This window comes from Aethalodelphis obliquidens, unplaced genomic scaffold (assembly GCF_003676395.1).
Source record: "Aethalodelphis obliquidens isolate GAN/ISIS:26980383/991018 unplaced genomic scaffold, ASM367639v1 scaffold6, whole genome shotgun sequence".
Taxonomy (NCBI): domain Eukaryota; kingdom Metazoa; phylum Chordata; class Mammalia; order Artiodactyla; family Delphinidae; genus Aethalodelphis; species Aethalodelphis obliquidens.
Genome location: NW_020837950.1, coordinates 4,115,690 through 4,143,657, shown reverse-complemented (window position 1 = coordinate 4,143,657; position 27,968 = coordinate 4,115,690). Strand labels below are relative to the sequence as shown.

Genomic DNA, 27,968 nt, shown 5'->3' with positions numbered 1-27,968 from the left:
GTGGAAAGTTCAACTCATGAAAGAGACTCGATTTTTTTTAATGACTAGAAGAACTACAAGCTTTGTCTCTGCGGCTTTTGTAGCTTTTCAAATCCACTTGAAACCATTTAGATACCTACGTTAAAAAAAAATCGGTTATAAAAAGGATGCTCTCCCTAGGACCCATGAAGATATAATTAGATACAGAAACTCAAGTATCTTTCTCACCAAAGATTCTTGAGAAGCAATTGAAAGCTTTAAAACAAGTATCTACAAATCACAATGCCTGAATGTATGCACAAAAAACAATTTTAAGAGTAGATGAGGAGGGGTGGGATAGGGAGGGTGGGAGGGAGGGAGACGCAAGAGGGAAGAGATGTGGGAACATATGTATATGTATAGCTGATTCACTTTGTTATAAAGCAGAAACTAACACACCACTGTAAAGCAATTATACTCCAATAAAAAACAACAGAAGAGTAGATGAATAACTTTTTTGTGATTTAATTACTAAATTAATTACTAAATTTAATGATTTAATTACTAAATTCCATTAAAAACTCAGTGTGTGTACAAATAACCACATTACTCGGCACGTAGGTTTATAGCAAATTGTCCCTTCCATTCTGTTCCAATGGCAAATGGCACCATTCTAGTTCTCATCACTAATCTGCAATACTAGCATGGGCTTAACTGGTTTTCCTGTCACTGCCTTTCAATTTTCCTTCTTGCTTCATCCAATGAAATTCCAAAGGGTTACTTCCCCATAGTACTGTTTTCCCATATCATATCCTCATTCAGAAGCCTTTAAGGGCTCTGCAGTGCCTACAGTCCAAATCCCTCAGGTTGGCATCCCAGGCTTTGTATTATTTACCTGAGTTCATGAACTAGTTTTAAAAGTACATGTGGAGCAACTACAAGATGGGGCTTGTGCACCTCGGTATATATGTAGATCTCATGCAAAAATTAGCTTTTACTTCACTCCAATTCCAAGCCTAATGCCTTTTCCTCTCCTCAGTCCAAATCCTACATATGTCCTTCCAGATCCATCACAAACCCTATGACCTGAAGACCCTTCTTCCTGCTTTGGCCTCTATTTTGTTCAGAAATCTTTCAGTAAATATTTATTGAATGAATGAATGCATGCTAGTAACATTCAGTTTGACAGAATATCAGTACTGTCCTATATGGCTATCGCTTTGCATTGTGTCTGTTTTAAACAGCCCAAAAGACTATAAGCTCCCAGATGGTAAGGGCCATGTTTTCATACATATATATATAACTTCCCCCCATGTTTTATATTTTTAATAGTCTTTAGTCTGTCATAGGACTATGCTATCTATATATCTATATATAGGGCTATATCTGTATTATCTACGTATCATCTATTTATCTCATCTATGTATATTTTCCCCCATGTTTTATATTTTTAATAGTCTGCAGTCTGTCATAGGATTATGCTCTGCTTGGATAAATGAATGCATGCAATGGATGAAATTTACCATGTAACTTTTTAAACTTTGGTTTCATACAAGGTCAAATCTGCCATATTTTGAAAGGCATCTAAGTTCCCGCACACGTGGCTATGAACTGCAAAGGTGCCCTACAGCATGGAGGAAAGATTTATTTTTAAAGTGTGCCTCTTATGCAATACCAGAAATTCAATTAATTTGTAGAGTCAGAAAGATATTTGTTACCATATTCAAAGCTGCAATCATTACATATGTAATTATATAGCAAGCTAATGTAACAACGTCAGCAACAAAAAAAAGATTCATCATTCATAGGCACACTACAATACTGAAGAGAAACATGTGGTTGGAAAAAACTTCTTAAGGGGACTTAAGTAAGACCTTCACTGACCTGATTCTTTCTAAGTTGAAGAGATTTATCTATAACTAACAGTTTTGAGTTCAAAACAGCTAGATAAGGATAATCTCATGGCATAAAGTGAAAGGTATTCGTTTGTAAATTTTAAAAAATATTATATATATACAAAACAAACTTATATGTATTAGGTAAGGAACACCTGAGAACTCTAGAAAAATTTTCTGAGGATATTGGAGACAATTACGTGGAATGTAAATCTTTAAATGGACATATTCAAGCTGAAGTATGAGGAAGCAGAAATACTGGGTGTGTCAGACAGTGAGACAGGGAGAAGGCAGTAGAAAAAACAAAGTAGAAAGGAAATGAAGAGTTCATTCCTATATAAAAGAAAGAGAAGTTACAATAGTTAGAAGAAAAAAAGCAGGAGAGACTAGTTTTGCTAAGATGTAGAAAGAACACAACAGTAACACTGTTTCTAAGGCATACCTTTGGTCCTTAGGGATTTTTCAGATGGATCTCTCTCTGAATCAAGCCAGGTGGGGATTTTAGACTTGAGCCTTTGAGGCTCCACCCATCTGCCCTGGAGCCTGCCCTGTGGCAAACCTTCAACCCTTTCATCTCCAAGCTCTGGCCTCTTGCAGAGGTGACAGCAACAGACAACAGTGCACATTCCCCTGGGATACTGGGGGAAAAGCCAACAGAGAGAGGCCTTCTGCAATGCAGAGGGTAGGAGTTTCCAGACTGGGTCTGTACAACTTCTAACTTTGAGCTCGAGGATTCCAGAGAGATTACATAAATACTGGCAGCGTCCAATTCTCAAGCTGTATTTACATTCAGCACGTTTATATGAGTAAGTAGAAACCTGCTACTATTTTAACAATTAAAAAATTAACAGCAAACAATTTTACAGAATCTTTATTGTAAACAGAGGTCATTAATAGTTATTACAAACTGAATCAACTGAAAGTCAAATTGGTAACTCGACACATTTATAGGTTTATTTTTCTATGGCATAATTTGTAATCTTTGCCTCCTCAGTGCTTTAAAAAAGATTACTAAAATTATCAGCATTTCAATGTTCTCTTTTTTTTTTTGGTCAAGTTTAGCACCGTAACATTCTCATGATCTTTAAAAAAACTCACTCCAAACTAGGTAGAACTTCCATTTTTCATTCAAAACTATCACGTAGAACTTCCACTTTTCATTCAAAACTATCACACACAATTTGTTTTTTCAATGCAAAAAGAATACAAATAAGTATATTTTTAAATATTACAGAGCACACATACAGTCCCTACTGTGTATAGTTTTTGCATTCTTCCTACCTGCCCATTAGAGAGCCCCTAAGATACCTTGCTTTCATTTCATTTGTCCCCCATGTCATTATCATCCACCTCTGAAGGACTGTAGTTATTTAAACAAGCATGTGTCTGCCCCATCTCCGGGGATCCTGTCTTTGTCCTCTACCTCCCCCAAGTCTGTTGCTTGTCATATCAGCGCTTGATGGAGGGGAGGAATGACAGCAGAAGAGGCAAAGTTAACAATTCAGTTTATAGAAAAATAGCATCTGATGGTGAGAATGAGTAGCTGAGGCATTACTGTTATGCTAAACAGGTCACAGGTAAAATGGACAGTTTGTTCTTGTTCTGCTTCCCAGGGAATTTCCCAGGTCTACATTTCCATGAAAAAGCAAAAGCTACCTGTGAAGTGTCCTAAATTACTATACCTGTTACCTTAACAATCAGTTCTGTAAAAACATCAAAATATTCTCTCATGTCCAAAGCACTTAATGGAGATGTATCAAAAACAAGTATTTCTCAAAGAGGAGTAAAAATAGATTATTTCATGAATTACATTCAATAAATAATACTTTGTAACATAGTGTTCTGTGGTTTTTGTAAAAAATATTTATCTAAACAAACTTCCAAAACAAATCTAAATAGAGCAGACAAGTAATGAATGTAAAATTTACAAATACACTGAGCATCTGAACGAATATTCCAATGGATTTTTTCTGAACATTATTCAGATATTAAATGATACTGAATATATTCATATGGGCTCTGAATATCACTACAACAAATAACACCCAAAGGTCATAAATTTCACTCTCTTTTTTTCTTCACTTAAAAAATAACTTCACTCAGTAGTAGGTAGTAAGTCAATCTCTACTTTAGTATACTTTAATGACTACTCATAATCTCTAAAGTATTTGGTTTTTCTATCAGAGAGAACTTTGACAATATTGAATGCAAATTTTTTTTGTATCGATTTTCCTATCTATATCATTCAAACTGGCAAGGACAGAATGTTATACTTGAATGCAGAATGGGGTTATCTCTTCTGCCTATTTTACAGCACACTACTTTGAGGTCTCTCTTCCTGATGTCGTGTGTATCTTAATAATACCAGCGAGTTCCTTTCAGGTCAAATATAAAACACCTTAAAAATCAACTGGCTTGAGGGTTGTAAAACATTATAACGGTGGTGATGTTAGGAGCAGAGGTCAATCTCATACTTACGTGAAAATTACTTATATTATCTCCTGCATTAGTACCCTTTAGTCCAGTGCTTCCTGACTTTTTTCAAGGTACGGCACATATTAAAAAGGGTAATATTTGTCTGGCTTGCTGGGGTAAATCCACCAGCCATTCTGGGCCAGCAGGACTCGTCTGGGGCATGGCCTCCCCATGTCCCACTGTGCTGCCCCGAGGGCTGAGGGTATACATATCTTGGCAACCGTTTTACCCATTCAGGTACCCCAGTTGGGAAATGGGGGTAACCCACAACTAGGCCAATTTGATCTCTCTATAATATATTTTAGAATTGGCTTAAGAAAATTTAAAATCTGACAGTGATTGGTCAGTTTTTTGACTGAGATTGATTTATTTCCTTTTAATTAGAGTAAGCATACCTGTTTTTTTGTTTCTTATCTGCCTAGGTAAGTCTGAATTAGTCTTTGTTCATCTTTGCAGAGTTTTAAATAATTAAAACTCCAGCGCAGATAGTGAAAAGAATGCGGTATTTAGAAACAGGTTCACCTAGGTTTGAGTCAGACCTGAATTCCAATCCCAACTCTATTTCCTCTGTAACATTAGGCAAGTTTCTTAACTTCTCTGAACCTCAGTTTCCTAATGGGTAAACTGGGATAACAACACCTGCTTATAGAGTTGTGGTGTGAATTAGAGACATTCCATGTGCAATGCCTAGGACAATGCCTAGCACTGTAAGATGCTCGATACATGACAGCTATCATCATTTAACAGTTAAAGCTGAGATGGTGCTTTAATTTCTACCACACTGCGAGCACAATATTTACCAATATTTAATGAGTATACATTCTATTAGAGTATTTTCTTCCTAGTGCAAAACTAAGGAACCATAGTTTCTTACTAACTCCCATATGCGAAGTTCTTTAACGACCTCACTTGCATGTGAGAATACGGCTGAAAGTCAATGCACTAAAAATCTGTCTTTCCGGGCTTCCCTGGTGGCGCAGTGGTTGAGAGTCCGCCTGCTGATGCAGGGGATGTGGGTTCCTGCCCGGTCCGGAAGGATCCCACGTGCCGCGGAGCGGCTGGGCCCGTGAGCCATGGCCGCTGAGTCTGCGTGTCCAGAGCCTGTGCTCCGCAGCAGGAGAGGCCGCATCGGTGAGAGGCCCGCGTACCGCAAAGAAAAAAAAAAAAAATCTGTCTTTCCTCTTAGAAGCCAAAAGACAGAGCATGTAACATTTACTGATGGTGTACCTTTAAACGTCTTAAGTGGGTCTATCCCCATTAGTTACCAAAAGCTTACTTACAGTGAGTCTAAACAGTTGCTTCAGACCTTTAGCCTTTAGACAAGGAAAAGTGGCATTTTAAAAACACTTCTTTAAAGATTAATATTGATTGTATTCACTTCTCTTAATTGTTTTAGAGAACTGTAAATTGAAGATCAGTGCAACTTAATGAAATGTATTAGAATTTAGGCTCTCTGAGACTATTTTAAACATGGAGACTATATAATAGATACAGCAGTGCTCTGCAGATAAAATAATTACGAGTTATCACAAACTCTGTAAAAACATGATTTGCATGCCTACTCTGAAAAAAAAAAGTCAAGTCACGATCTGAACCTACTGACGCCCTCTCGGGTTCTTCTAGTGAGTGTCTCCACAGGGGTTGTCTGAGGTCTGGCAGCCCATGTTCTGGCCCGTCACCTGTACTTTGAAGAGGGTTCCGTCAGCGCACATACAGAGCTTGTAGCGCACCCAGTCACCACCACCAAACTGGTCTCCGCTGGAGGAACTAGGGAGGCGAGTTGTGCTGACCACCACAGTTCCATTCAGGATGATGCTGTTTTCCTATCAGGAGAAAACTCATATATGGCTTGTTTGCATCCACAAGTAGGGCGAGAACAAGATTAATAAACAACACTCACTGAAATATTAGCAAGAATAGAAGGCAGCAAGAAAAAGTCATGACCGAAACAACAACAACAAAAACCCCAAACCAATCAAAATTCACCTAGTGACCTCTTAGTAATTGTTCACAATGTATATCAGTACACTTGTTAACACAATTTATTTCTCAATTAGTTAAAAATTATATCAAAATTCCTAAGTGCACAATAAGACGAATACTGATAAAGTCTCAGATCATTTTCATTTATTATTTCCTAAGAGAGTTTTAACCAAGTTGCTGATTGATACATTTCTGACGCTAAGAAGAAAAAGACTGTTTTTCTCCTAGAGAAAAGTAATTTGAATTTCCAATGTTTTTGTGTGACACCATAAATGAAGATTCAAACCATACAATTTTGAAGCCCAGGCACTCAAAGAAAACTGCCTGGAAGTTCTCTTCTTCAAGCCCACTATCCCAGGAACATTCTTGTATTGCAGACCCTCTCTTTTTTGGAACTCCTAACACTCTCTCTCCCTTCTTCCCTTTTCTTCTTTTTATTCATTCAACAAATAATTATTAAAGGTCTCCTATGTGTCAGATACTATTCTAGGTGCTGGGAATGCAGTAGTCAACAGACAGGCAAAGTCCAAATCCCCATTTACTGGGGAGGAGCAGACAACAAACACCTGAAGAGGTAAAACAAACAGGACATCATCTGAGAAAAGCAAGTCAGGGTGAGTGGAGAGAGAGTGACCAGAGGATGGTCAGGGAAGGCCTCTCTGATAAGGTCACAGTCTGATGGAAACTGGATGACATGAGGGACTAGGGCATGTGGGTAACTGGGCAGAGGGAAGCACATACGCAAAGGCCCCAAGGTGAGGATGTGCCTTGTGTTCTAGGAACAGAGAGGAGGCCAGAGTGGTTGAAGGACAGAGAGAGGGAGTCGACTGGTAGGTAGGAGATGAGTCAAAGAAATAACTAGGGGCCAGACATATAAGGCCAGGGTATGGACTTTGGCTTTTATTCTGAATCAGACGGGAAGCCATTTGGAAGGTTCTGAACAGAGAAGTGACGATCTTTTTAAAAGGATCGCTCTGGCTGCTGTACAGAGAACTGAATACAGGGGTGAAAGACGAAGCAGGGAGACCACTTTGGAGGCTATTCTAGCAGTGCAGGCAGGAAACGATGCTGGTTTACACCATGGTGTGGTGGTGGTGGTGAGAATCAGCCAGACTCTGTACATCTTCTGAAGGTAGAGCCCAGAGGCTTTGCTGACGAAATAATGGGTACCATTTAACAAGATGGGAACACTGAAAGAAATGCATGTTTGGGGAGGGAAGGAGGATATGAAGACTTTAGACTTGTTGAGTTTGAGATGCCTATTAGATATTGAAGTGGACAGGTAAGAAGGCAGCTGGATATGTGAATCTTACTTAGTTCAGAGGAGAAAGAAGGAGTTCCAAAGTTGAGAGTCATCAGCTTATAGAGGGTATTTAAAGCAACGAAAGTTGATTATGAAGTAATGGAAACGGCTAACTGACTATGTAGTGATAGTATATGGAATTTTCAAATTTTGTTCTAACGCTGCCATCTTGTGGTTATGTAATTTTACTTTCTTTAAACTGCTAAAGTAGGTTTTTTTTTTTTTAATTGAAGTATAGTTAATTTACAATATTGTGTTAGTTTCAGGTGTACATCAAGGTGATTCAGTCATATATATATTTTTTCAGGTTATTTTCCATTATAGGTTATTAAATTCTTGTTGCTTATCTGTTTTATATATAGTAGTTTGTATCTGTTAATCCCATTCTCCTAATTTATCCCTCCCTGCCTTCCTTTCCCCTTTGGTAACCATAAATTTGTTTTTAATGTCTGTGAGTCTGTTTCTATTTTGTATATAGATTCATTTGTACTGTTTCTTAGAGTCCACATATAAGTGATATAATATTTGTCTTAGCAGTTTTTTTTAAAAAGCAGTTTGATTGATAAAATTCTTTCTAATGACTAGCCATACACTTAAAAACTAACCTCTGATATTAGCTGAATTATAAAGCTAATTATCTTTTCCATACTGGTTTATTTTTTTTTAACTGTGGAGAAACTGATATGTGTGTATATGTATTTCAAAGTATGTCATATTAACAACAGGTAGAATTTTCAGGTAGAAAAACTTAAAAGATTTAGGTGACTTGCTAATGGTTATAAACAAATCAATCACATCTCTTGCTGCTTTGAGTTTCTGATGCAGAGAACAACAGCCCCACTGTGACCATTCTTCAACACTATTATTCTCTCAGAGGAATGGCTTCTCTCTACAATGTATGCAAACAATACTCAGCACTACTATTGAGTTTCTGGCAAGAATCACATTTTATGTTCATGTTTATTATTTAGAGATTGGAACATATTCTTCAGGGGGAAAAGATATTTATGAAAGTGAAAGAACTTAATTTTTTAAAGTTTTTTCCTTCAAGAACTATGATTAAATTTTTTAAAAGGAAAGAACTATTTTATAAGTCCTTAGGTTTAACTTTTGTCATTTAATACTTAGTAGCACAAATTTAATTAGCTTTAATTAGGTAGCATAGAGCAGATGCCCAAAGACATTTTGAATAAATATACTTTGATCAGAATTGTGAGCAGGGAAAATGTTTTCGAACTTATGGCCCCCTTAAATGAAATATGTTACTTATTAAAGTTCAGATATAATCTGTGAGGCACAAAGAAAAGTTTACTTTTCAACAGGTATAATAAAGGCAAAATCTTTTTCCTTTACAATTAATAATAGATGTATAATTAAAAATACATTTAATATATTTGCTAATTGATTTTCACATCACTAGACACAAAACCCATGAAGAGATGTGAAAAATCTTTAACTGAAAAAAACCCTATCAACTTCAGGGCATGCATACTGAGAATTCTCTTTTGGAAGCTTTTTGCTTGTTTGTTTGTTTGCCTTTTAAAATAACACAGGCATCATTATGCAAAAAAAAAAAAAATTCAGAAAATAACAGGCAAACAGAAATAAAATGAAAATCATCTGTTACCCTGCTACCCATAACTAACCATTGTTGACATTTTGGCATACCCTTCTAGGTTTCTATAAACATACACATAATCTGAAAAATAAAGATGAGATATTTCACAGATTGTTCTATAACTTTCTTTCACTTCATAATGCACTTTGAACATCTTTTCATGTCCGAAAAATACAACTACATTATCATTTTTCGTAACTCTTTTTCCACATAAGGACTTATGTACCCAAGAATCTAATAATTCTCTTAAAATCAAAAAATACTCACAGCCTTTAACTCCATATTACCACCCATGCGAAATTCAATGGTTTTGCCCATAATGAATACTCCTTCATTTCCACGCACAATAGCACGCCCATCAACTTTTATATTTAAATCACTAGTAGCATTGCTGGTAATCTGAAGATTAAAAAAAAAAGTAGTGATGAAGAGTTTCTAAATTAAAGTGAGGATTATTATTAGAGATAGAGGAGGAGGCGTTTCAACGACAAAATATGAAAGCAAGTGTTTTAATTCACATTTCACACATGTAGAGATAAAGAGAGATGATTTGATAATGGTCACATAAACTAGTTGATGACAAATCTAGAACTAATCCTTTCCGCTGCTCTGGAGTCACTTCATTCATAGCATTTTATCAGTAAAGCTGCCCCTGCCCCCCACCTCACACACTTTGTAACTTTAGATAATAATTCTCTTCCATTAATAAAAGCAAGGAAAATAAATCATACCCTTTCAGTAGATGCTTTTTGAACATTCAAACTTTTCACTCCACTTGGCAAACGAAACTCATGAGTTTCATAGTCTGTGCTGAATAAGATATTTTGAGTCCTTGGGTCGAAAAACTGCACACCAATGTCACTTATGATAGAAGTTTTGTTCTTTTCTACACTGAGCTTTGTCGTCCCTTGCTGAAAAACAATCTTCAGAAAAACACTTTATCATGAATATGTTTTCGAACAAGACTGCATCCAAAATTCATCAAGAACATTCTAAAAAAACTCTACAATAGCAGGCTTAACTCCTAATGATTTTAACTGCCTCTCTCTGACTCCCTCCACCCACTTGGGAGAAGAGTCCTTTAAAACGAGGGCTTAACATGCTTATTTGCTGTAATGCTTGGCAGACACAGATGGTCGCAGAGCACAGGGACCCAGAGCTAAGATGGGCAGGGGCAGTAAGGATGCCTCCTTGAGGTTCTGGTCAGTTGAAAACCTACGTTATAGTAGCCACTTGACAGGGGTTGCCACTGACTAGACTGGCATATTCTCTTCCAGACTCCCAGAGAGTAGAGGGTATTCTAACCTGGGAAGGTGCTTTTTTAAATGGTTTCCTCATATGGAGGAGAAAAGAGTAAACTATGTATTCTTACAGTAATTATATCTATCCCAGAAAATGCTACCATGGGACAAAATCTAGAATATTAAGAAAGTATCTAACAGTAATAGATGGATGAGAAGACCAACAATATTATTAAATATATTATGAATTTTCTTTAAAGGAAAATATCCATTTCCAGTAATCAACTCTAGGTTTTTACGAAGAATTTTTCCTCTAATGTTCCCCAATTAATGTGGTTACTTACAGGTTGGTTGTTGCCAGTGATGACTAAATTTTCATTTCGCCTTCCTCCTACTGTGCTCTTATAAAGAGGGTGTATAACTCCCATGTCAGACACTTGCTTAAATCGAAGCAGGCCACTTTCATGAAACTCCATGCTGTCACAGCCATTTGGTCCAATGCGAATCACAGCCCAGATAACAAGTGTTACCTAAAAAAGAAATCAAGCCCACTGATAATAGGTAGCATACATTTAACATAATCAGTAAACAAATAGGAAAGGTAGTTGCTAAAGGATTAAACTTCCTAAAATGTTTCATCAGTGAGATGAACACATCAATTGGGTTTCCACTTACAAACAAAACCAATTTTATTTTTATCAAGGTATTACATACCAATAACTAAAAGTCAAAAAGTGCTAAAGGTGGGCTTCCCTGGTGGCGCAGTGGTTGAGAGTCCGCCTGCCGTTGCAGGGGACACGGGTTTGTGCCCCGGTCCAGGAAGATCCCACGTGCCGCGGAGCGGCTGGGCCCGTGAGCCATGGCCACTGAGCCTGTGCGTCCGGAGCCTGTGCTCCGCAACGGGAGAGGCCACAACAGTGAGAGGTCCACATACCGCCAAAAAAAAAAAAAAAAGTGCTAAAGGTTCTATAATTAAAAAAAAAAGATTAGTTTATTTCTTCTACCTCCCCTATACCTCGTCCCAGAACAACCACTTTCAACAATCTTAGCCGTTTCGTCTAGAATTTATCTCCATATTTCTAAATAATAAGTATATGTTATTTCTTCACTGATCAATTTTAGGTTGTATCTATCAATTTCCTATTTTAGCAGATGAGAATTTTAGCTCATTTATATTTCTTCTCCTCCAACTCCAATCTCAAGTTTTGGTTAAATCCACGTTCAGTATTTTCAGTATTACAACAATGTAAATATTGTTCACTGCTAAGGCAAATACTGCACTATGATGGCAGTTCCCTTCTTGTACTTTGTGTCTTTCAGAGTTTAATATTTGTCCTTCTTTCATTTGCTTAGTTTCTTTGAAAATCAGACTAAGTTTTTTCAAACTCTCCAACATTTCTGTAAAATGTCTCTCAATAAAATGTTCTAAAAGTCCAAACCTCCCAGAAAATGTATTAGCTCTATTTGCCTCTCCCAGGAAATCTTTCCGGAACGAACCCTCATCTTCTTGCTCCAGTCTGAGCTCCTGCCCTCTGGGTCTGTCGCACGGCTATAACCACGAGCTTTCCATTCACTTTCATGCTGGAACTTCCTTTCATCTTTCTCCCATGCAGGATACCCAGTTTCCGGTATCCTTGTCTTCAACATTCTCGGTTTAGTACCTTCTTTTGGTAGAGCACATTGTCCCGGGGCTTCTTTAAAAAGAATGTATGTGAAATATTTTTTGAGAGTGTGCGTGGCTAAAACAATGTCTCTGTAATTCCTCACGTTTGACTGAGAGTTTAGCTTGGTATGCATTTCTAGATTTGAAATTATTTTCTCTCTGAATCTTGAAGGTCCTTGCTTTCTTGCCTCCTAGTTTCCAGCACTGCTTTTGACAGGGTCCGATGCCACTCTGATTTTGTGTTCTTTATACAAAACCCGTTTTTTTAATTCTCTGGAAGAGTTTAGGATCATCTCTTTATTCCTGGTCTTCTTAAATTTCACAGTAATAGCCTTGGTGTGAGTCTTTTTTTTTTATACAGATGCTGGATCCAGAATGGTAGTTTTCAACCTGTCCTAGGAATCTTTCTTGGTTTATTTATTTGATAACTTTCTTCCCATTGTGTTTTTTCTTCTCTCTTTCTAAAACTCCAATTAACAGAATGTTCCTGGATTCATTCTTTAATTTAGTTGAACTTTGTGGAAGATTTTCTTTTATCTTCCAATGTCTATCTATCTATCCATCCATCCATCCATGTATGTGTATTTCTATGAGTTCTTCCATATTCTTTAACTGCTTCTTTTTAATGGCACAGTATCCTTGTTTAATGGATGCAATATCCTCTGACTTCTCTGAAGCTATTGATTGTGTGCTTTAATTCTTTTAAGTTTCCTGTCATTTGTTGCACTTTCTCCATTTCCCTGAATGCCCACTTTCCCCATGGTTTGGGTGCTTTTGGTCTCAATCATTTCTCAATTCTGGGAGCTTTCCATAAAAATCTACTGATCCCTGGTGGCTCTGTGTTCATAGTTAACAGAGCGGTTATAAAAAGTTCAGGGAAAGTTCTCTGGGTGGGGTGGCACTTGTGACTGACAGGCTTCACAGTAGGGAGATTAGGTGGCTTTTTCACAGGGACCTGCCAAGTGTATCTTCAGGTTTTTTCTCTATGTTCTTCAGTTTCTCCAGAGCAGGCTATTTTATCTCTTGCTGCGGGATGTAAGGCTGGTACAGGGAGCTGGAGCTGGAGGATGAGGATACGGGAGCCTCAGTGCTCAGGATACAGACTTTCCTGCCTTCAGTGTGGAAACCCATCCCTACCCTCCTCTTGGCAATATCCTCAGGCAGAAAGAATCCCCTCTGGTTCAGTGTGGGGTTAGGAGGGCTGGCTGCCTAACTGCTGCCTGGAAGGAGAGGGAGGCTGGGGATTGCATGCCTTCTTCTATGGACTTTTCAAACAAGCTCTCTGTTTTCAGTTCCCCCTTCACTCCTACTTTTCAAGGCACTTGTACTTCCAGTTCCTGAGGCTTTTCAGGATTCTGCAAGACACTTCCACCAATGCCCCCTGCAACCCTCTCCCCCAACATGCAGTTTCTCTTCTCTAGTAAGTTATTTGCCACTCCTCCTCCTTTTTGTCTTCATATATTACGGTTCAGGATTTCGGTTGCCTCCCACTTTCTTCCAAGGTATTTCTGATTCTTGACATTGTCACCTAAGGATCAGCTTTTAAAGCAGAAGGGGATGAAAATGTCTTTTTTTTTTTTGCCATCTTAACCATAACTTTCCAAAAAAATAAATTTCTAAAATAAAATAAATTCAGAACATGTGCTCCTAGTAAAGCTATTTACAGTATCAGCTCTTTTTGATTTAAGTGAAGAATTAGACACAAATGTTTTGGATGTACATAAAATACAATGAACTGGTTTGAGAGTATTAGAAGTAAAAAAATACAGTAGTAAGTGAAATTACGTTAGAACTGCTGCATCCATGTTCATGATTGGTCTCAGGGATACCAATAATCACTCTCTGAAAATATCTATCCACACACATGCCAGAGGGGTTCAAATTTAACCCCTTTCTTTAAGAAAGCAAATATCTTTGGAAAAGGCAACACACCAGTTCCTCACACCTTAGTGTAAACCAGTCTACCTCATATCCTTTCATTCTTTTATAACAGAGATTTAGGACTACAAAATATAACGCTTTACTGCCATCCAAGGTTTACAATTTTAAAATCTAGCTGAGGAGGCAAGAGCAAATTTTGGAAAAGTTGAATGAAAACAGGAAGGAGTATATTTTTAGGAGAGATGAAGGCAGTAAAATCATCTTGGCAAAGGTCTCTTCTATTGAGTTGACTCTAACCTTTTAAAAGTTGTCTTTTATTTTTATTTTATTTTTTAAAATTAATTAATTAATTAATCAATTATTTTTGGTTGCATTGGGTCTTTGTTGCCGGCGAGCAGGGGCTACTCTTCGTTGCGGTGTGTGGGTTTCTCATTGCGGTGGCTTCTCTTGTTGTGGAGCACGGGCTCTAGAACACAGGCTCAGTAGTTGTGGCGCATGGGCTTAGTTGCTCTGTGGCATGTGGGATCTTCCCGGACCAGGGCTTGAACCTGTGTCTCCTGCATTGTGGGAAGCCCTAAAATTTAAGTCTTTTAAAGGAAAGAGTCTATGAACATTTTTTTCTAAATAAAATTAGTGCATGGCAATATTAACATACTAAGTTTTCATATAGAAAATATTCATTAAAATTCAATAAGAGATAAAACATATACAGGCATACTTTAGAGAAATTGTGGGTTTGGTTCCAGATAACAAAAATAAAGCCAATATTGCAATAGAGCAAGTCCACACAAACTTTTTTGGTTTCCAAGCGCATATAAAACTTATGGCTACACTATACTGTAGTCTATTACGTGTGCAACAGGATTATGTCTAAAAAAACTATGTATAGGGAACTCCCTGGCAGTCCAGTGGTTAGGACTCGGCGCTCTCACTGCCGGGGTCCCGGGGTTCAATCCCTGGTTCGGGAACTAAGGTCCTGTACAAGCCATGCGATGCGGCTGAAAAAACCAAAAAACCAAAACCCCAAAAAACCAATGTACATACCTTAATTAGAAAATACTTATTTTGCTAAAAAATGCTAACCATCACCTGAGCGTTTAGCAAGTTGTAATCTCTTTGCTGGTGGAGGGTCTTCCCTTGACGCTGATGGCTGCTGACTGACCAGGGTGGTGCTCACTGATGGCTGGGGTGGCTGGGGCCATTTCTTAAAGTGAGACCACAATGAAGTCTGCTGCACTGACTCTTCCTTCCACGAACGGTTTCTCTGTAGCATGTGATGCCGTTTGATAGCGTTTCAGCCACAGTAGAACTTCTCTCAAAATTGGAGTCAATCCTCTCAAATCCTGCCACTGCTTTATTTAATCTCTTTCTTTTTGTAGGGGGTATCTCACAGATGTGTCTATTCGTGCTCGAGGACAGCGGCACTGCTACAAGTGTGCGTGATGTCCCACATTCCCACAGTACAGCCAGACCGATGTCCCATCCAAGTAAAGCTGGTTAATGATGACCATGAGCAGGCGCAGGACTGGAAGCTTTCAAGGCTTTACTGCTTTTATCAGCACTCCTGTTTTATAAACGATGAAGCCCGTCAACCCCACTCCGACCCAAATCTCCTGGTAAACTTAGGTACAGCAGGGCTTCACGGAGATGCAAACATTCTTAAGGCTTGGAAGCAGCTCAGGCAGCCCCTGCCACTGCCTTATCAACTAAGTTTATGTAATAGTCTAAATTCTTCATTGTCATTTCAATAATCTTCACAGCATCTCCACCAGGAGTAGATTCCATTTCAAGAAAACACTTTCTTTGCTCATCCGTAAGAAGCAACTCCTTATCCTTTAAAGTTTTTTCATGAGATTGTAGCAATTTAGTCACATCTTCAGGCTCCACTTCTAATTCTAATTATCTTGCTATTTCTATCACATCTGCAGTTACTTGCTCCACTGAAGGCTTAAACCCCTCAAAGTCATCCATAGGGCTGGAATCAACTTCTTCCAAACTCCTGTTAACTTTGATATTTTGACCTCTTCCCAAGAACTGCTAATGTTCTTAATGGCATCTAGAATGATGAATCCTTTCCAGAGGCTTTTCAACTTACTTCACCTAGGTCCATCAGAGGAATCATAATCTATGGCAGCTATAGCTTTAAAAAATGTATTTCTTAAATAATAAGACCTGAAAGTCAAAATTATTGCTTGATCCGTGGGCTGCAGAATGGATGTTGTGTTAGTAAGCATGAAAACAACACTAATCTCATTGTACATCTCTATCAGAGCTCTTGGGTGACCAATGCATTGTCCATGAGGTGTAATATTTTGAAAGAAATCTTTTTTTTCTGAGCAGTAGATCTTAAAAGTGGGCTTAAAATATTCAGTAAACTATGTTGTAAACAGGTGTGCAGTTATCCAGATTTCATTGTTCCGTTTATAGAGCACAGGCAGAAGTAGATTTAGCATAATTCTTATGGGCCCTAGGATTTTCCAAATGGCAAATGAGCACTGGATTCAACTTAAAGTCACTGGCTGCCTTAGCCCCTAACGGAGAGTCACCCTGTCCTTTGAAGCTTTGAAGCCAGGCACTGACTTCTCCTCTCTAGCTATGGAAGTCCAAGATGGCATCTTCTTCTAATAGAAGGCTGTTTTGTTTGCATGGAAAATTTGTTGTTTAGTGTAGCCACCTTCATTACTTATCTTAGCAAGATCTTCTGGATAAGCTGCTGCAGCTTCTACATCAGCACTTGCTGCTTCGCCTTGTACTTTGATATTATGGAGACGGCTTCATAGCATGAAACCTTAAACCTCATGAACCAGCCTCTACTAGCTTCAGACTTTTCTTCTGCAACTTCCTCACCTCTCTCAGCCTTCACAGAATTGAAGAGAGTTAGGGCGTTGCTCTGGATTTGTCTTTGACTTAAGGGAATGTTGTAGTTGGTTTGATCTTCTACCCAGACCAGTAAACCTTTCTCCATATCAGCAATAAGACTGTTTTGCTTTCTTATCATTCATATGTTCCCTAGAGTAGGACTTTTATTTCCTTCAAGAACCTTTCCTTTGCATTCGCAAGTTGGCTAAGTATTTGGCGTAAGAGGCCTAGCTTTCAGCTGATCTCAGCTTTTCACATGCCTTCCTCACTAAGCTTAACCATTTCTAACTTTTGTTTAAAGTGAGGGACACCTGCAACTCCTCCTTTCACTTGAACACTTAGAGGCCATTGTAGGGTTATCTCAGGGAATAGGGAGGTCCGAGAAGAGGGAGAGAAACGGGAGCGGCCAGTCAATGGAGCAGTCAGAACGTACGCAACATTTATCAATTAAATCCACCATCTTACCTGGATGTGGTTAGTGGCAACCCCAAAAACATTACAATAGTAACTTTAAAGATCACGGATCACAGATCACCATAACAAATATACTAATATTGAAAAAGCTTTAAATATTGTGAGAATTACCAAACTGTGACATGGAGACTGAAGTGAGCAAATGCAGTTGGGAAAATGGCACCGACAGATGTGCTTGATGCAGGGTTGCCACAACCTTCAATTTGTAAAAAACGCAGTATCTGCAAAGTGCAAGAAAGCTATGTGATAAAACACGGTATGCCTGTATAGAAAAGCAGAAAGAGGGTCCTGAAAAAAATGACAGGAAGAGAGTCCATGATTTGACTAAAAGACAGAAGAAAAATTCCCCATGGTAATTAAGAATATTCTGTACTAAATACTCACAATTAAATTGATGACAGCCAGAATAAACAGGAGGATAATCACACAGATGGCTAAATTGCCCTTTCTCCCTCTCAGTCCCGTTTTATGCAGGCGATCTTCATCAATTGGAATATACCCGGCTTTAAAGTTACTGTTGTGCTCTTTATTGACATTCCTTCTTTCAACAGCCTTCTCACGCATGGACTTCTTTACAGGACCATTGGAACTTTGCTAAAAACAAAATACAACACAATGGAGCAGCTATACCCTCTCTTTTTGATGCATTTATTTGTTAGGTGCAAATTCATAACTAAAGGAAGCTGAATTGGATAGTGATATATTTTCCACCAATAAACCTCAAGTCATGTTGAGCTGCAGGCTCCAAGTAAGAACATGACTGTGCTGAGAAGGGTCATAGAGAAGAACCTTCAGTGTGACCATCTGATAACATATTTCTACTGTCTGCTTTGAATAGTCCTACCGTCAGTAAACTGAACAGCTAGCTCATTTGGGGGAAGAGTTAACATACACATTCTACAGTGGGTAACCTTGTTTTAATTAATGATTTATAACGATTTGTTTAATTGTATATAGTTTTTCATTTATATGAAAATAATTTGGAAAGGCTAATATACTTTATTCATCACTCCAAATGGCTAAAGTTAACATTATCCTAGACAAGCAGTTTTCAAAATACGGGCTGGGAAGCGCTGGAGGGGTCCCCTGAACTCTTTCAAGTGTCTGGAGGGTGCAAATTATTTTCAAAATAACACTAAGATGTTATTTTCTTTTTTTACTCTTCTTCTCCCATGAATATGCAGATGACACTTGAACAACATGGATTTAAACTGCATGGGTCCACCTATACATGGATTTTTTTGTGTGTGTGTGTGTGGCATGCGGGCCTGTCACCGCTGTGGCCTCTCCTGTTGTGGAGCACAGGCTCCGGACGCGCAGGCCCAGCGGCCATGGCTCACGGGCCCAGCCGCTCCGCGGCATGTGGGATCTTCCCGGACCGGGGCACGAAAACCCGTGTCCCCTGCATTGGCAGGCGGACTCTCAACCACTGCGCTACCAGGGAAGCCCTATACGTGGATTTTTTTCAGTAAATGTACTGGAAAAAAATTTGGAGATCTGCAACAATTTGAAAAAACTTGCAGATAAACTGTGTAGCCTAGAAATATCAAAAAAATTAAGAAAAAGGTGTGTCATGAATGCATAAAATATATGTAGATACATAAGTTTAGTGATATTTAATATAAAATTAATAATGCTAGTTTTCTTACTGTTTTATAACTTTGCTTTCAAAGAATTACATTACTGTACAGTCTCTCTCTCTCATAACTGGAAAAATTGTGTATCAGCCTATCATCCCATGTAACTGGTTTTTTAAAAAAGATATTATGAATATGACTGTGATACTCTATGCCATAAAAAATCTTATTACGATGCTTTCATTAGTGTATAGGTAAGGCTACTGTGAAGGAATTGTACTGATTACACGAGGCTACTGTAAAGCAACCATACTGCTGCTTCTTCGTTATCAATGCATGAAACGTTATGCACGTAAATAAATATGAATTTCTTTTCCACATTATCTTTTCATTTTTGATGTCCAGTGTTAGTAATATGTATAACATCTACAGTGTTTTGTACCATATAAGACAATATTGATGTAGGTGCTGACATGATTCATCTTGTAAACAGATGACATAAATTTATGGTATCGATAAAGACAGTACAGTACTGTAAATGTATTTTCTCCTTCCTTATGATTTTCTTAATAACATTTTCTTTCCTCTAGCTTACTTTATTGTAAGAATACAGTATATAACAAATATAACATACAAAATACATGTTAATTGACTGTTTAGGTAACCAGTAAGGCTTCTGGTCAACAGCATTCTATTAGTTTAGGTTTTGGGGGAGTCAAAAGTTATACGTGAACTTTTGACTGTGTGGGGATCAGCGTCTCTAACCCTTGCGTCATTCCAGGGTCAACTGTACAGTGAAGCTTCCAGAGGCTACATGACCATATGTGATGACACCATTGCTCTAACAGCTAATGGAATGTGTGTTTGTATACTCCTGTGTTTACAAAATTTCCCAATTTAAATTTCTAATATGGTAAATATCAACAGATATAACCCACATAAACAAAAGCTCTTTGGGATTCTCAGTCATTTTTTTTTTTGCGGTACGCGGGCCTCTCACTGCTGTGGCCTCTCCGGTTGCGGAGCACAGGCTCCGGACGCGCAGGCTCAGCGGCCATGGCTCACAGGCCCAGCCGCTCCGCGGCATGTGGGATCCTCCCGGACTGGGGCATGAACCCGCATCCCCTGCATTGGCAGGCGGACTCTCAACCACTGCGCCACCAGGGAAGCCCCCTCAGTCATTTTTAAGAGTATCAAGATGGGAACTTCTCTGACAGTCCAGTGGTCAGGACTTTGCCTTCCAATGCAGGGGGTACAGATTTGATCCCTGTTCGGGAAGCTAAGATCCCACATGCCTCATGCCAAAAAACCAAAACAGAAGCAATATTGTAACAAATTCAATAAAGACTTTAAAAATGGTCCACATGTTAAAAAAAAAAAAAAAACTTAAAAAAAAAAGAGTATAAAGAGAACCTGAGACCAAAGAGTTTGAGAACTTCTGACTTTCGACTATGGTTGAAAGTCATTTTAGGTAATAATCTGGTACATCATGAACACAAAAGGAAGGAGTAGAATGGAATACTGCCCAATTTTCATATTTTTCAGAGCTCTGAGAAAATTAATTTATTGAATAGGCATTTATTAAGCACTTTATGCTTAAACACTAATACTATAAATAGGAATACAAAAGAAATATAGGACAAGATCCTTATCCTCCAGATATTACAAATGTGATTTGGGTACACAAAACAGTTAGCAATGCAATAAAATGTTCTGTATGTTCGGATGCCAAAATCAATAGTTGAGACAATACATCCTGTGGAGTTCATAGGAGAAGAGACAGGAGGGCTTGGAGTTGTCAGGGAAACCAGGAGGAGTAGGTGGGTCAAATCTGGCAATGAGGGCAGAATCAAGTTGGAAATGGAGAATAGGTTGTGAGTTTTTGGACATCTGGGTACAAACTCTAGTCTTTATGTCTGCTGATTTGGGAGTCACTGGAAGTCTCTGAAGATGAATGACATACGTTTCAGGATGCTCAATGTGTGGGCATTTGTAGGAGACACGGGAAAGAGGAAAACCAATAAGTAGGCTGTTGGGATGCTGTGGTAATGGAGGCCTGAAGTATTGAGGGCCTAAACTAAGGTGGGATGAAAAAGGATAGATTTAAAATATACTTCAAGAGAAGAGTTAAGTGAATTTGTAGCACGTTAAAAAAAAAGCCCCTCATGTTTACTGAATGGTGACTATTTAAATATGGGGAATGAAGCAGGGAGAAGATTTTCCACATGTTGTATTTGAACTGACTGAGAAATAACCACCTGCCTTAAAGGCAACGGGAAGGATGGGATGGGGTATTAGGTCGGTCAGGACTAGAAATACAGATTTGAGAGTCTTCACCTTCAAGGTAAATTAAATCTATGAGACCACATGAGTTTGCTGTAAAAAACACTATAGAGGAAGAGAATAAAAAGCCAAGGATGTACCTGTGGAAAACTTTAAATGTGCAGGAACAGTGGAAAATGAGACATACAAGAAAACTACGGATGTGCAGTGTTGCTGAACTTGTCAAGAAGTGCCTCTGTGACTTTCAAATACGAACTCTGAGCAGCAAATTGGTAAGTAGGGATAGTCCTGAAAGGATGCCAGCATGTATGCATTTATTTTCGAGTCCAGAAAGACAGAAGTGTTAAGACAGAAGACTAAAGAATTATGTACTGTCGGAGGAAAATTGTGCTTGTTCTTGTTGTTGTTAGTATCTCTTCATCCTCTCCTCACAACATTTTGCAGGAAGACTTGTATGTTTGATGGCAGAGGGAATGATGCCAAGAAGGGCAAAGGTCAAAGACCTCAGAGTAGGGCAGAATAATGAGGGAAATGAGATCTTTCAGGAGATAGGAAAGAAAAGTGATAACACAGGAGAAACCAGTCTTAAAGGGTGCGTTCCCACCTCACTGAAATGGTTCACACCAAGAAGAGAAAAAAAAAAAAATTCTTCTTTTCCCTGGGGATGTAATAGGCAAGGTCATCTGCCGAGAAAGAGTGGAGAGGGCAGCTGGAATCTTATTGTGGTGGCACGGGTAGCAGGCTGGTTGAGGGCTTATGGAAAATGGAAAAAGACAGGAATAATCATTGTGAGTAATGCGGCAGGCAAAAATTTTAAAATTCTACAAAGCGGTAAGAAAGGCTCTGTAGAAGATAATTCAATCTACTCAACAGATTTAACACAAAACAAGTCGTTGAATACAGTTGTGTAGGTTGTATATCTGCACGGGGTACAACAGCTACGAGGGTGCATTGACACTCAAACATTTTAGAGTGGAACATGCATTGTGACAGCCGAAAGCAGTAAAATATCTTAGGGGAAGCGTGCTTGCTTCTCATGTTCACAGACACAGTATGGGTTTATGACAGTGCTGACAGGTGGGCAATTTAAAAATCTTAGCCAGAGTTTGAATATAGGTCTACATAACAGAGAGCCAGGGCAAAACTTACCCTCCTGAGATGCACTCTTTAATTTTCTCTGCCAATTCCTGTTCATTTGATGCACTTACCATTTATGGGAGTTACTATATGTCAGAGGCTCCGGACTACCAAGATGAGCAAGGTAGAGCGGCTACCCTCAACAAACTTACCTATAGGCCAGCAGAGTAGATGGACAGGGTCACTAGCAACTGCAGTTCAACACGGCAAGTGCTGTCGTACAGCAATGCACACAATACTGAAAGAGTGCGTAAGAGGAATGCCACGCGACTTAGTGAGCAGGGGCATCAGTTGAAGCTTTTTAAGAAAAGTTGGGGCTTCAGTTGAATCTTGAAGGACAAACAGGAGTTAGCCAAGCAAAGTACAGAGAAAGGCATTCCAGGCGGAGGGAACAGCATGGGAACTTTGAGTATAAGTCATCTCTGCAAACTAATTTTGGTAGCTTTATGAGGATGGTGAAGAGGATGAGTATAGGAATGGGACAAAACTTGAGGTGAGATGTGGTTAGGGGCTAGAAAACGAGTGGACGTAAGTATCACATCTAGAATGATGAATTTTATCCTGAAGGCAATGGGGAACTACTGAAGATTTCAAATAGGTCAGTGATATAATCAGATCTGCATTATAGCAAAATCAAACCAAAAAGAGATGAACTGGAATAGAAGAGTTTAGAGATGGAGATTTCAACAACAGGTTTCTCTAACAGTCCAAATGAAGGCTTGACTGAGCTTTGGCGCTGCAGATGAAGAGAATATTGGGGAGAAGCCTTAAGAGGTAGAACCGAAAGGACCTGATGATTGACTGGGTGTGAGTGTGACTTAGAGGCATCTAAGATGACTCCCAAGTAGGACCCGCTACATAATTTGTGGGGTCCAGAGCAAAAAGAAAATGTGAGGCCCTTTGCTCAAATATCAAGCTTGGGACAGCATAGCATTAAACCAAATGTGGGTCCCTTCTGAGTTCCCTTGAGCCCGCCCTGCTCCCAAATTTGTGGCGAGGTGAACCGAGTTGAATGGATGGCTGTAACCCTTTTAATGGTGCATATGATCCAATCCAACATTTTTGAGTTTGGGGTGCCTGTGGAAAATTCAGTTCAGTTCAGGCTGGAGACATAAACGCCTAACTCTGAAGCAGAGATTGAGGAATGGATCAGATTGCCCGGTGCAGGTGTAAAGCAAGAAAAGAAGTTCAGTGGAACTTCAAGCGCATTAACAGGTGATGCAGATGAAAAAAGAACCATCTAAAATGGGCACTGATAAATCAGGAGGAAAGCCAAGGGACAATTTTAATCTCAACAACGTCAAGAAGCTTTGTCTCCTTTCAATTTCACTCATTCCTTTAGATTTTATTTTATTGTTAGGACCTGTAGCTTGCCTACCATCTTTAGCTGATTTTTCTGCATTTATCTGTCAGTTTGACTTTAAGCTTTGAAGGCAGGTGTCATGTCTTTTATTTTTTATGTCCCTCAGAATGACTGTTCCAGTGATATCTATCTACTATGTCTCTAAAAGCTGTTAATTGCCTAAGAAAATCTTTCCAGTTCTGGAAACAGAATGTTGGCTACTTGACTTGTGTATTTTTTCAGCAGTGTTGAAGAATGAGACTTTCCCAAAGAAACTATCATACCACATTTTCTTTTTGAAAGGAAATAACAGTTAAGGGGAAAAAGTAGCTATCAAAATTATATTTATTATAACAAATCACCCTAGTAACTACAGGTATGTATATATGTGTGTGTGCATGTGTGCCTATGTATAGCTTGCTTTTTGTAAGAAAATAGCCTTTTAAACTATTATTCTAAGTTACCCGTTTACAATGCAGATCAGGAAATACTTGATAAAGCATTTAAAAAAATGATTTTAAACCAACTGGATAGGAGACAGTTTTATATTGGTGACTGTCTCCAAAAACCAAAGCGGGAGGAGAAACGTGGATGTCAGCATATGGGGATGGCACACACGAAGGGGCTGCAAGCTGACACCCAGGCAACAGCTGAGTGTTTCTTGGCTGGTGTCAGGGGAGGCTCTTGGATCGCTGGCTGGGGTTATTTTTGCCTGCATCTTCGCTGGCCACCGAGCAGGGCACGTCCCCGGCACGACCGGGCCCAGGCTCCCGGCTGCCACGGCCGCCTCCCGGGCCCTCAGGACAGCGACCCCTCCTCACCTCGCCGACGGACAGCCAGGCCAGGCCGAGGGCCGGGGCCGGCTCCTCCTTCTCCGCCCCGGGGCCCCTGCCTGGGGTCCCGCCCGGCCTTTGCCAGCATCTCGGACTGCGGACAGCTCCTCCCGCCCCGCCCCACCCCGCGGAGTCATCCCCGCCGGCCCTAGGCGGGCCCCGCCGGCAGCACCCCGGCCTCCGCTGGCCCTCCAGCGCCCGGCCGCGGCGGGGCTCACAGACCTGCTCGGCTGCCGCCACCGCCGCAGCAGCCGCCGCCGCTGCCGCCGCCGCCGCCGATGCCGCCATCTTCCAGCGCTGGCCACCACCGCCGCCGCTGCCACCGCTCTCCCCGCCGCGGCCGTACCCCGCGCGCCTGCGCTTGCGCCCTGGAGGGGCGGGAGGGGCGGGAGGGGGGCCCAGCCCCTCACCGCCCTTCCCCACCTCCAACCTCGCCCCGCCCCGGCAGGGAGGTTCCGAGCCCGCGGCGGCCGCGGGGGCCCGGCGCCCAGGCGGTGGCTTCCGGGCGCGTTTTCCCACGCGCCGGATTGCTCGCGACCTCGGGCTGCCTCTGGATTCCTCCGAAAGGGCGCCCTCAAAATACGGAAGACGCCTCTCCCTTTGCCCTCCCTTCCCCATCACGAGGGGCTGGTGCCATCCCGAGTCCTCCTTGCTGCACGGGCCGGGATCTCCCTGGAGAGAAGAGAGTACGCGTGGACGAGGAAGGAGGTGGTGATAATGTGGCAAAAGTTAACAAGTTGCCGATTAGGTAGCGAAAATCTTGAAAACCGAGACCCCTTAAGAGGACATACAATCACTTCAGGGATGCTTCTTAGCTCTGGAGGGCCTGTGAAGTCTGATGCTTTTTTTCTGTAGTATTGGAGGTGGGTTGGAGATAGTGTCGATGTATCTCCTGCGGAACCCGATTTAACAGATATTTACTGCACACCAGGAAGCCACTCAGATACACAGGTAACTCGAGTAGACATTCCTTGTTCCCAGTCGAGTCAATATAATCCAATAATCCTCGTATTTAAAAAAAAAAAAAAGAGGGCAGTGGCATTCAAGGTGCAAGAACCGTCCCAAGAACTGTTCCTCAGGTAGCTGAAACCAGTTCTAAGCACCTTTGGGCCCCAGACCTGCCTAACTCAGCAGGAAGCACCAAAGAGACCTACCTACTGGCCAAGTTTTCCTTTCTCTGGGAACTAGGTCAGTTTTGCTTTTCGATGACTGGAGCCGTTGTTTCGCTCTCTTCCTACTTCGGAGGATTGCCGTGAAGTTTAAGTTAGACACTCTCTCACGTGGTAAGTCCCTCATAATCTTTTCCTTTCTCTCCTCTGGTTTTGGCTAATGTCAGTACCTACCTGGTCATCAGTCTCTGCCTATCCTTTCCCAAATGCTGGAACCAATTGATTTGCATCTCTAGGCTCACTCCTGCCTGGATCTCTAGGACAAACCTCATCTTAGGCAGGAAGACTATAAGTTATAGCCCAATGCTTTGGGAGTCAGCAGTAAGTCTCTTTGAATAGTCTTGACTGTGGTCCCAATTATCCATTCAGATAACAGGGCTTTTGACTGATCCTTATTTCCTGTCTCCAATTCTGGTCCTGTAGTCCTTACTTCCTATGCTTTGCCTTTTTTCCCTCTGCTTGGAAAATCCTTCTCTTTTTTTCTGGCAAGCACACTTTTTTTTTTTTTTTTGCGGTACGCGGGCCTCTCACTGCTGTGGCCTCTCCCGTTGCGGAGCACAGGCTCCGGACGTGCAGGCTCAGTGGCCATGGCTCACGGGCCCAGCCGCTCCGCGGCATGTGGGATCTTCCCGGGCCGGGGCATGAGCCCGTGTCCCCTGCATCGGCAGGCGGACTCTCAACCACTGCGCAACCAGGGAAGCCCAAGCACACTCTTATATGTCCTCCAAAAATCCATTCAAATGTCTCATTCTCTTTAAAGCCTTCCCAGGCCTATGTGCAGTTTTAGCTGGTCCGTCCCTTAACTCTGCTCCTGGTCTTCTACACGCACTTTAGATTGCATTGTATTCTATTTTGTTAACCTGTTTAATTTCATCTAAAAAACAGGGAGCTCTATCTGGAACGCCCGTATCTCACTCACTCTTTTATCTCCAATGCCTGACACAGTAAGGAAACTTAATAAATGTCTTAGAAATATGCCTGATACCCCAGTTTCTAAGACCAGCAGCCCTGCCTTGATTTTGCCAACCTCTCTCGCACTTAGGTGGTGAGATACCTGATTTTCCTAATGCCAAATTCCCCTTAGGCTATCTGAAAAAAAAAAATTCCCTTCTCTTGGATTCCTTCTTGCTGATCTCCAGCTCTGTGAAAGGACACCTCACTACTCTCCTTGATGCCAATTCCTGCATAGTCTTTAAATTCACTCATAAGACCACAGCTTTGATGTAGGTCAGTCCCAAATGCATTATCTTCAAGCTTTTTTTTCCTGAAATAATATTTTAAGTCCAATTCTCCCAGCACTCTTACGAGATAGGTCATGTTATCCCCATTTTACAAATGAAGAAATCAAGGCTCATAGAGGTTAAACACCTAACCAAGCTTTCAACTACTAAAGAGACAGGATTGAACCTAAGTCCACTTGACTAAAGTGTTTGCTTTTTCTACCATATCACATAACCTTTAATTCTGCGCTTCCTTTTGCCTGTTACATATTATTAGCATTTAGAAGTGCAAAGCAGAGCTCCGTAAGGCTAGAGTACTAGTCAGAACATAGAGACCATTATCCATTCATTCACATTACAGTGGGTTAAATAGTGTTCCCCCCGCAAAAGATATATCCAAGTCCTAATTTCCAGTACCTGCGAATGTGACATTTTTGGGGAATAGGGTCTTTGCAGATGTAATAAAGTTAAGGATCTCAAGATGCGATCACTCTGGATTTAGAGTAGGCTGTAAATGTAATGCCTGATGTCCTTATAAGAAGAGGTGAGGACAGAGACACACACATGGGAGAAGATGATGTGAAGACAGAGGCAGAGATTGGAGCCATGTGTCTACAAGGCAAGGGATGCCAAGACTTGTCACCAAAAACTAGGAGAGCAGCCTGAGACAGATTCTCCCTTAGAGGCTCCAGAAGGAACCAACCCTGCTAACTTCTAACTTTCAGAACTGTGAGAGAATCAGTTTCTGTTGTTTGAAGCCACCAAGTTTGTGATCATTTGTTATGGCAGTCCTTAGGAAACCATCCAAAAATTAAACTCAGAAACTTCCCCTCAATCTACTTTTCCTGTGTTCTCTTAGTGAATGACACCACCATCCTGTCAGAAACCTCAAAAGTCATTTTATACTATTTCTAGTGTGATCCTTCTACAGTACAAACCTGATCATGTCTCTCCTCACCCTGGTGCTTAAAGCCCTCCAATACCTTGCATGATAAAAATCAAACTCTTTATGGTGAGATATATATATATATATATATATATATATATATATATATAT

The 27,968-nt window shown here is 40.3% G+C and overlaps 1 protein-coding gene and 1 pseudogene across 3 annotated transcripts; both read right to left on the bottom strand.

Moving 5' to 3' along the window:
* On the bottom strand, positions 1–24,826 carry SGCB (sarcoglycan beta). 3 transcript variants are annotated; one of them, XM_027102977.1, is made up of 6 exons: positions 24,745–24,826; positions 17,735–17,944; positions 10,818–11,003; positions 9,964–10,155; positions 9,500–9,631; positions 1–115 (listed from the first exon to the last, which is right to left on the bottom strand). In XM_027102977.1, exons 1-6 carry the CDS (start codon positions 24,808–24,810, stop codon positions 38–40), a joined length of 864 nt encoding a protein of 287 aa, XP_026958778.1. In that variant the 5' UTR covers positions 24,811–24,826; the 3' UTR covers positions 1–37. The 3 variants fall into 3 exon arrangements, with proteins under 3 accessions (XP_026958778.1, XP_026958776.1, XP_026958777.1); XM_027102975.1 differs by lacking the exon at positions 1–115 and adding an exon at positions 5,406–6,151; XM_027102976.1 differs by lacking the exons at positions 1–115; positions 24,745–24,826 and adding exons at positions 5,406–6,151; positions 21,815–23,990.
* LOC113618744 (6.8 kDa mitochondrial proteolipid pseudogene) lies at positions 15,500–15,988 on the bottom strand (annotated as a pseudogene).
* Positions 24,827–27,968: the final 3,142 nt, after the last annotated feature.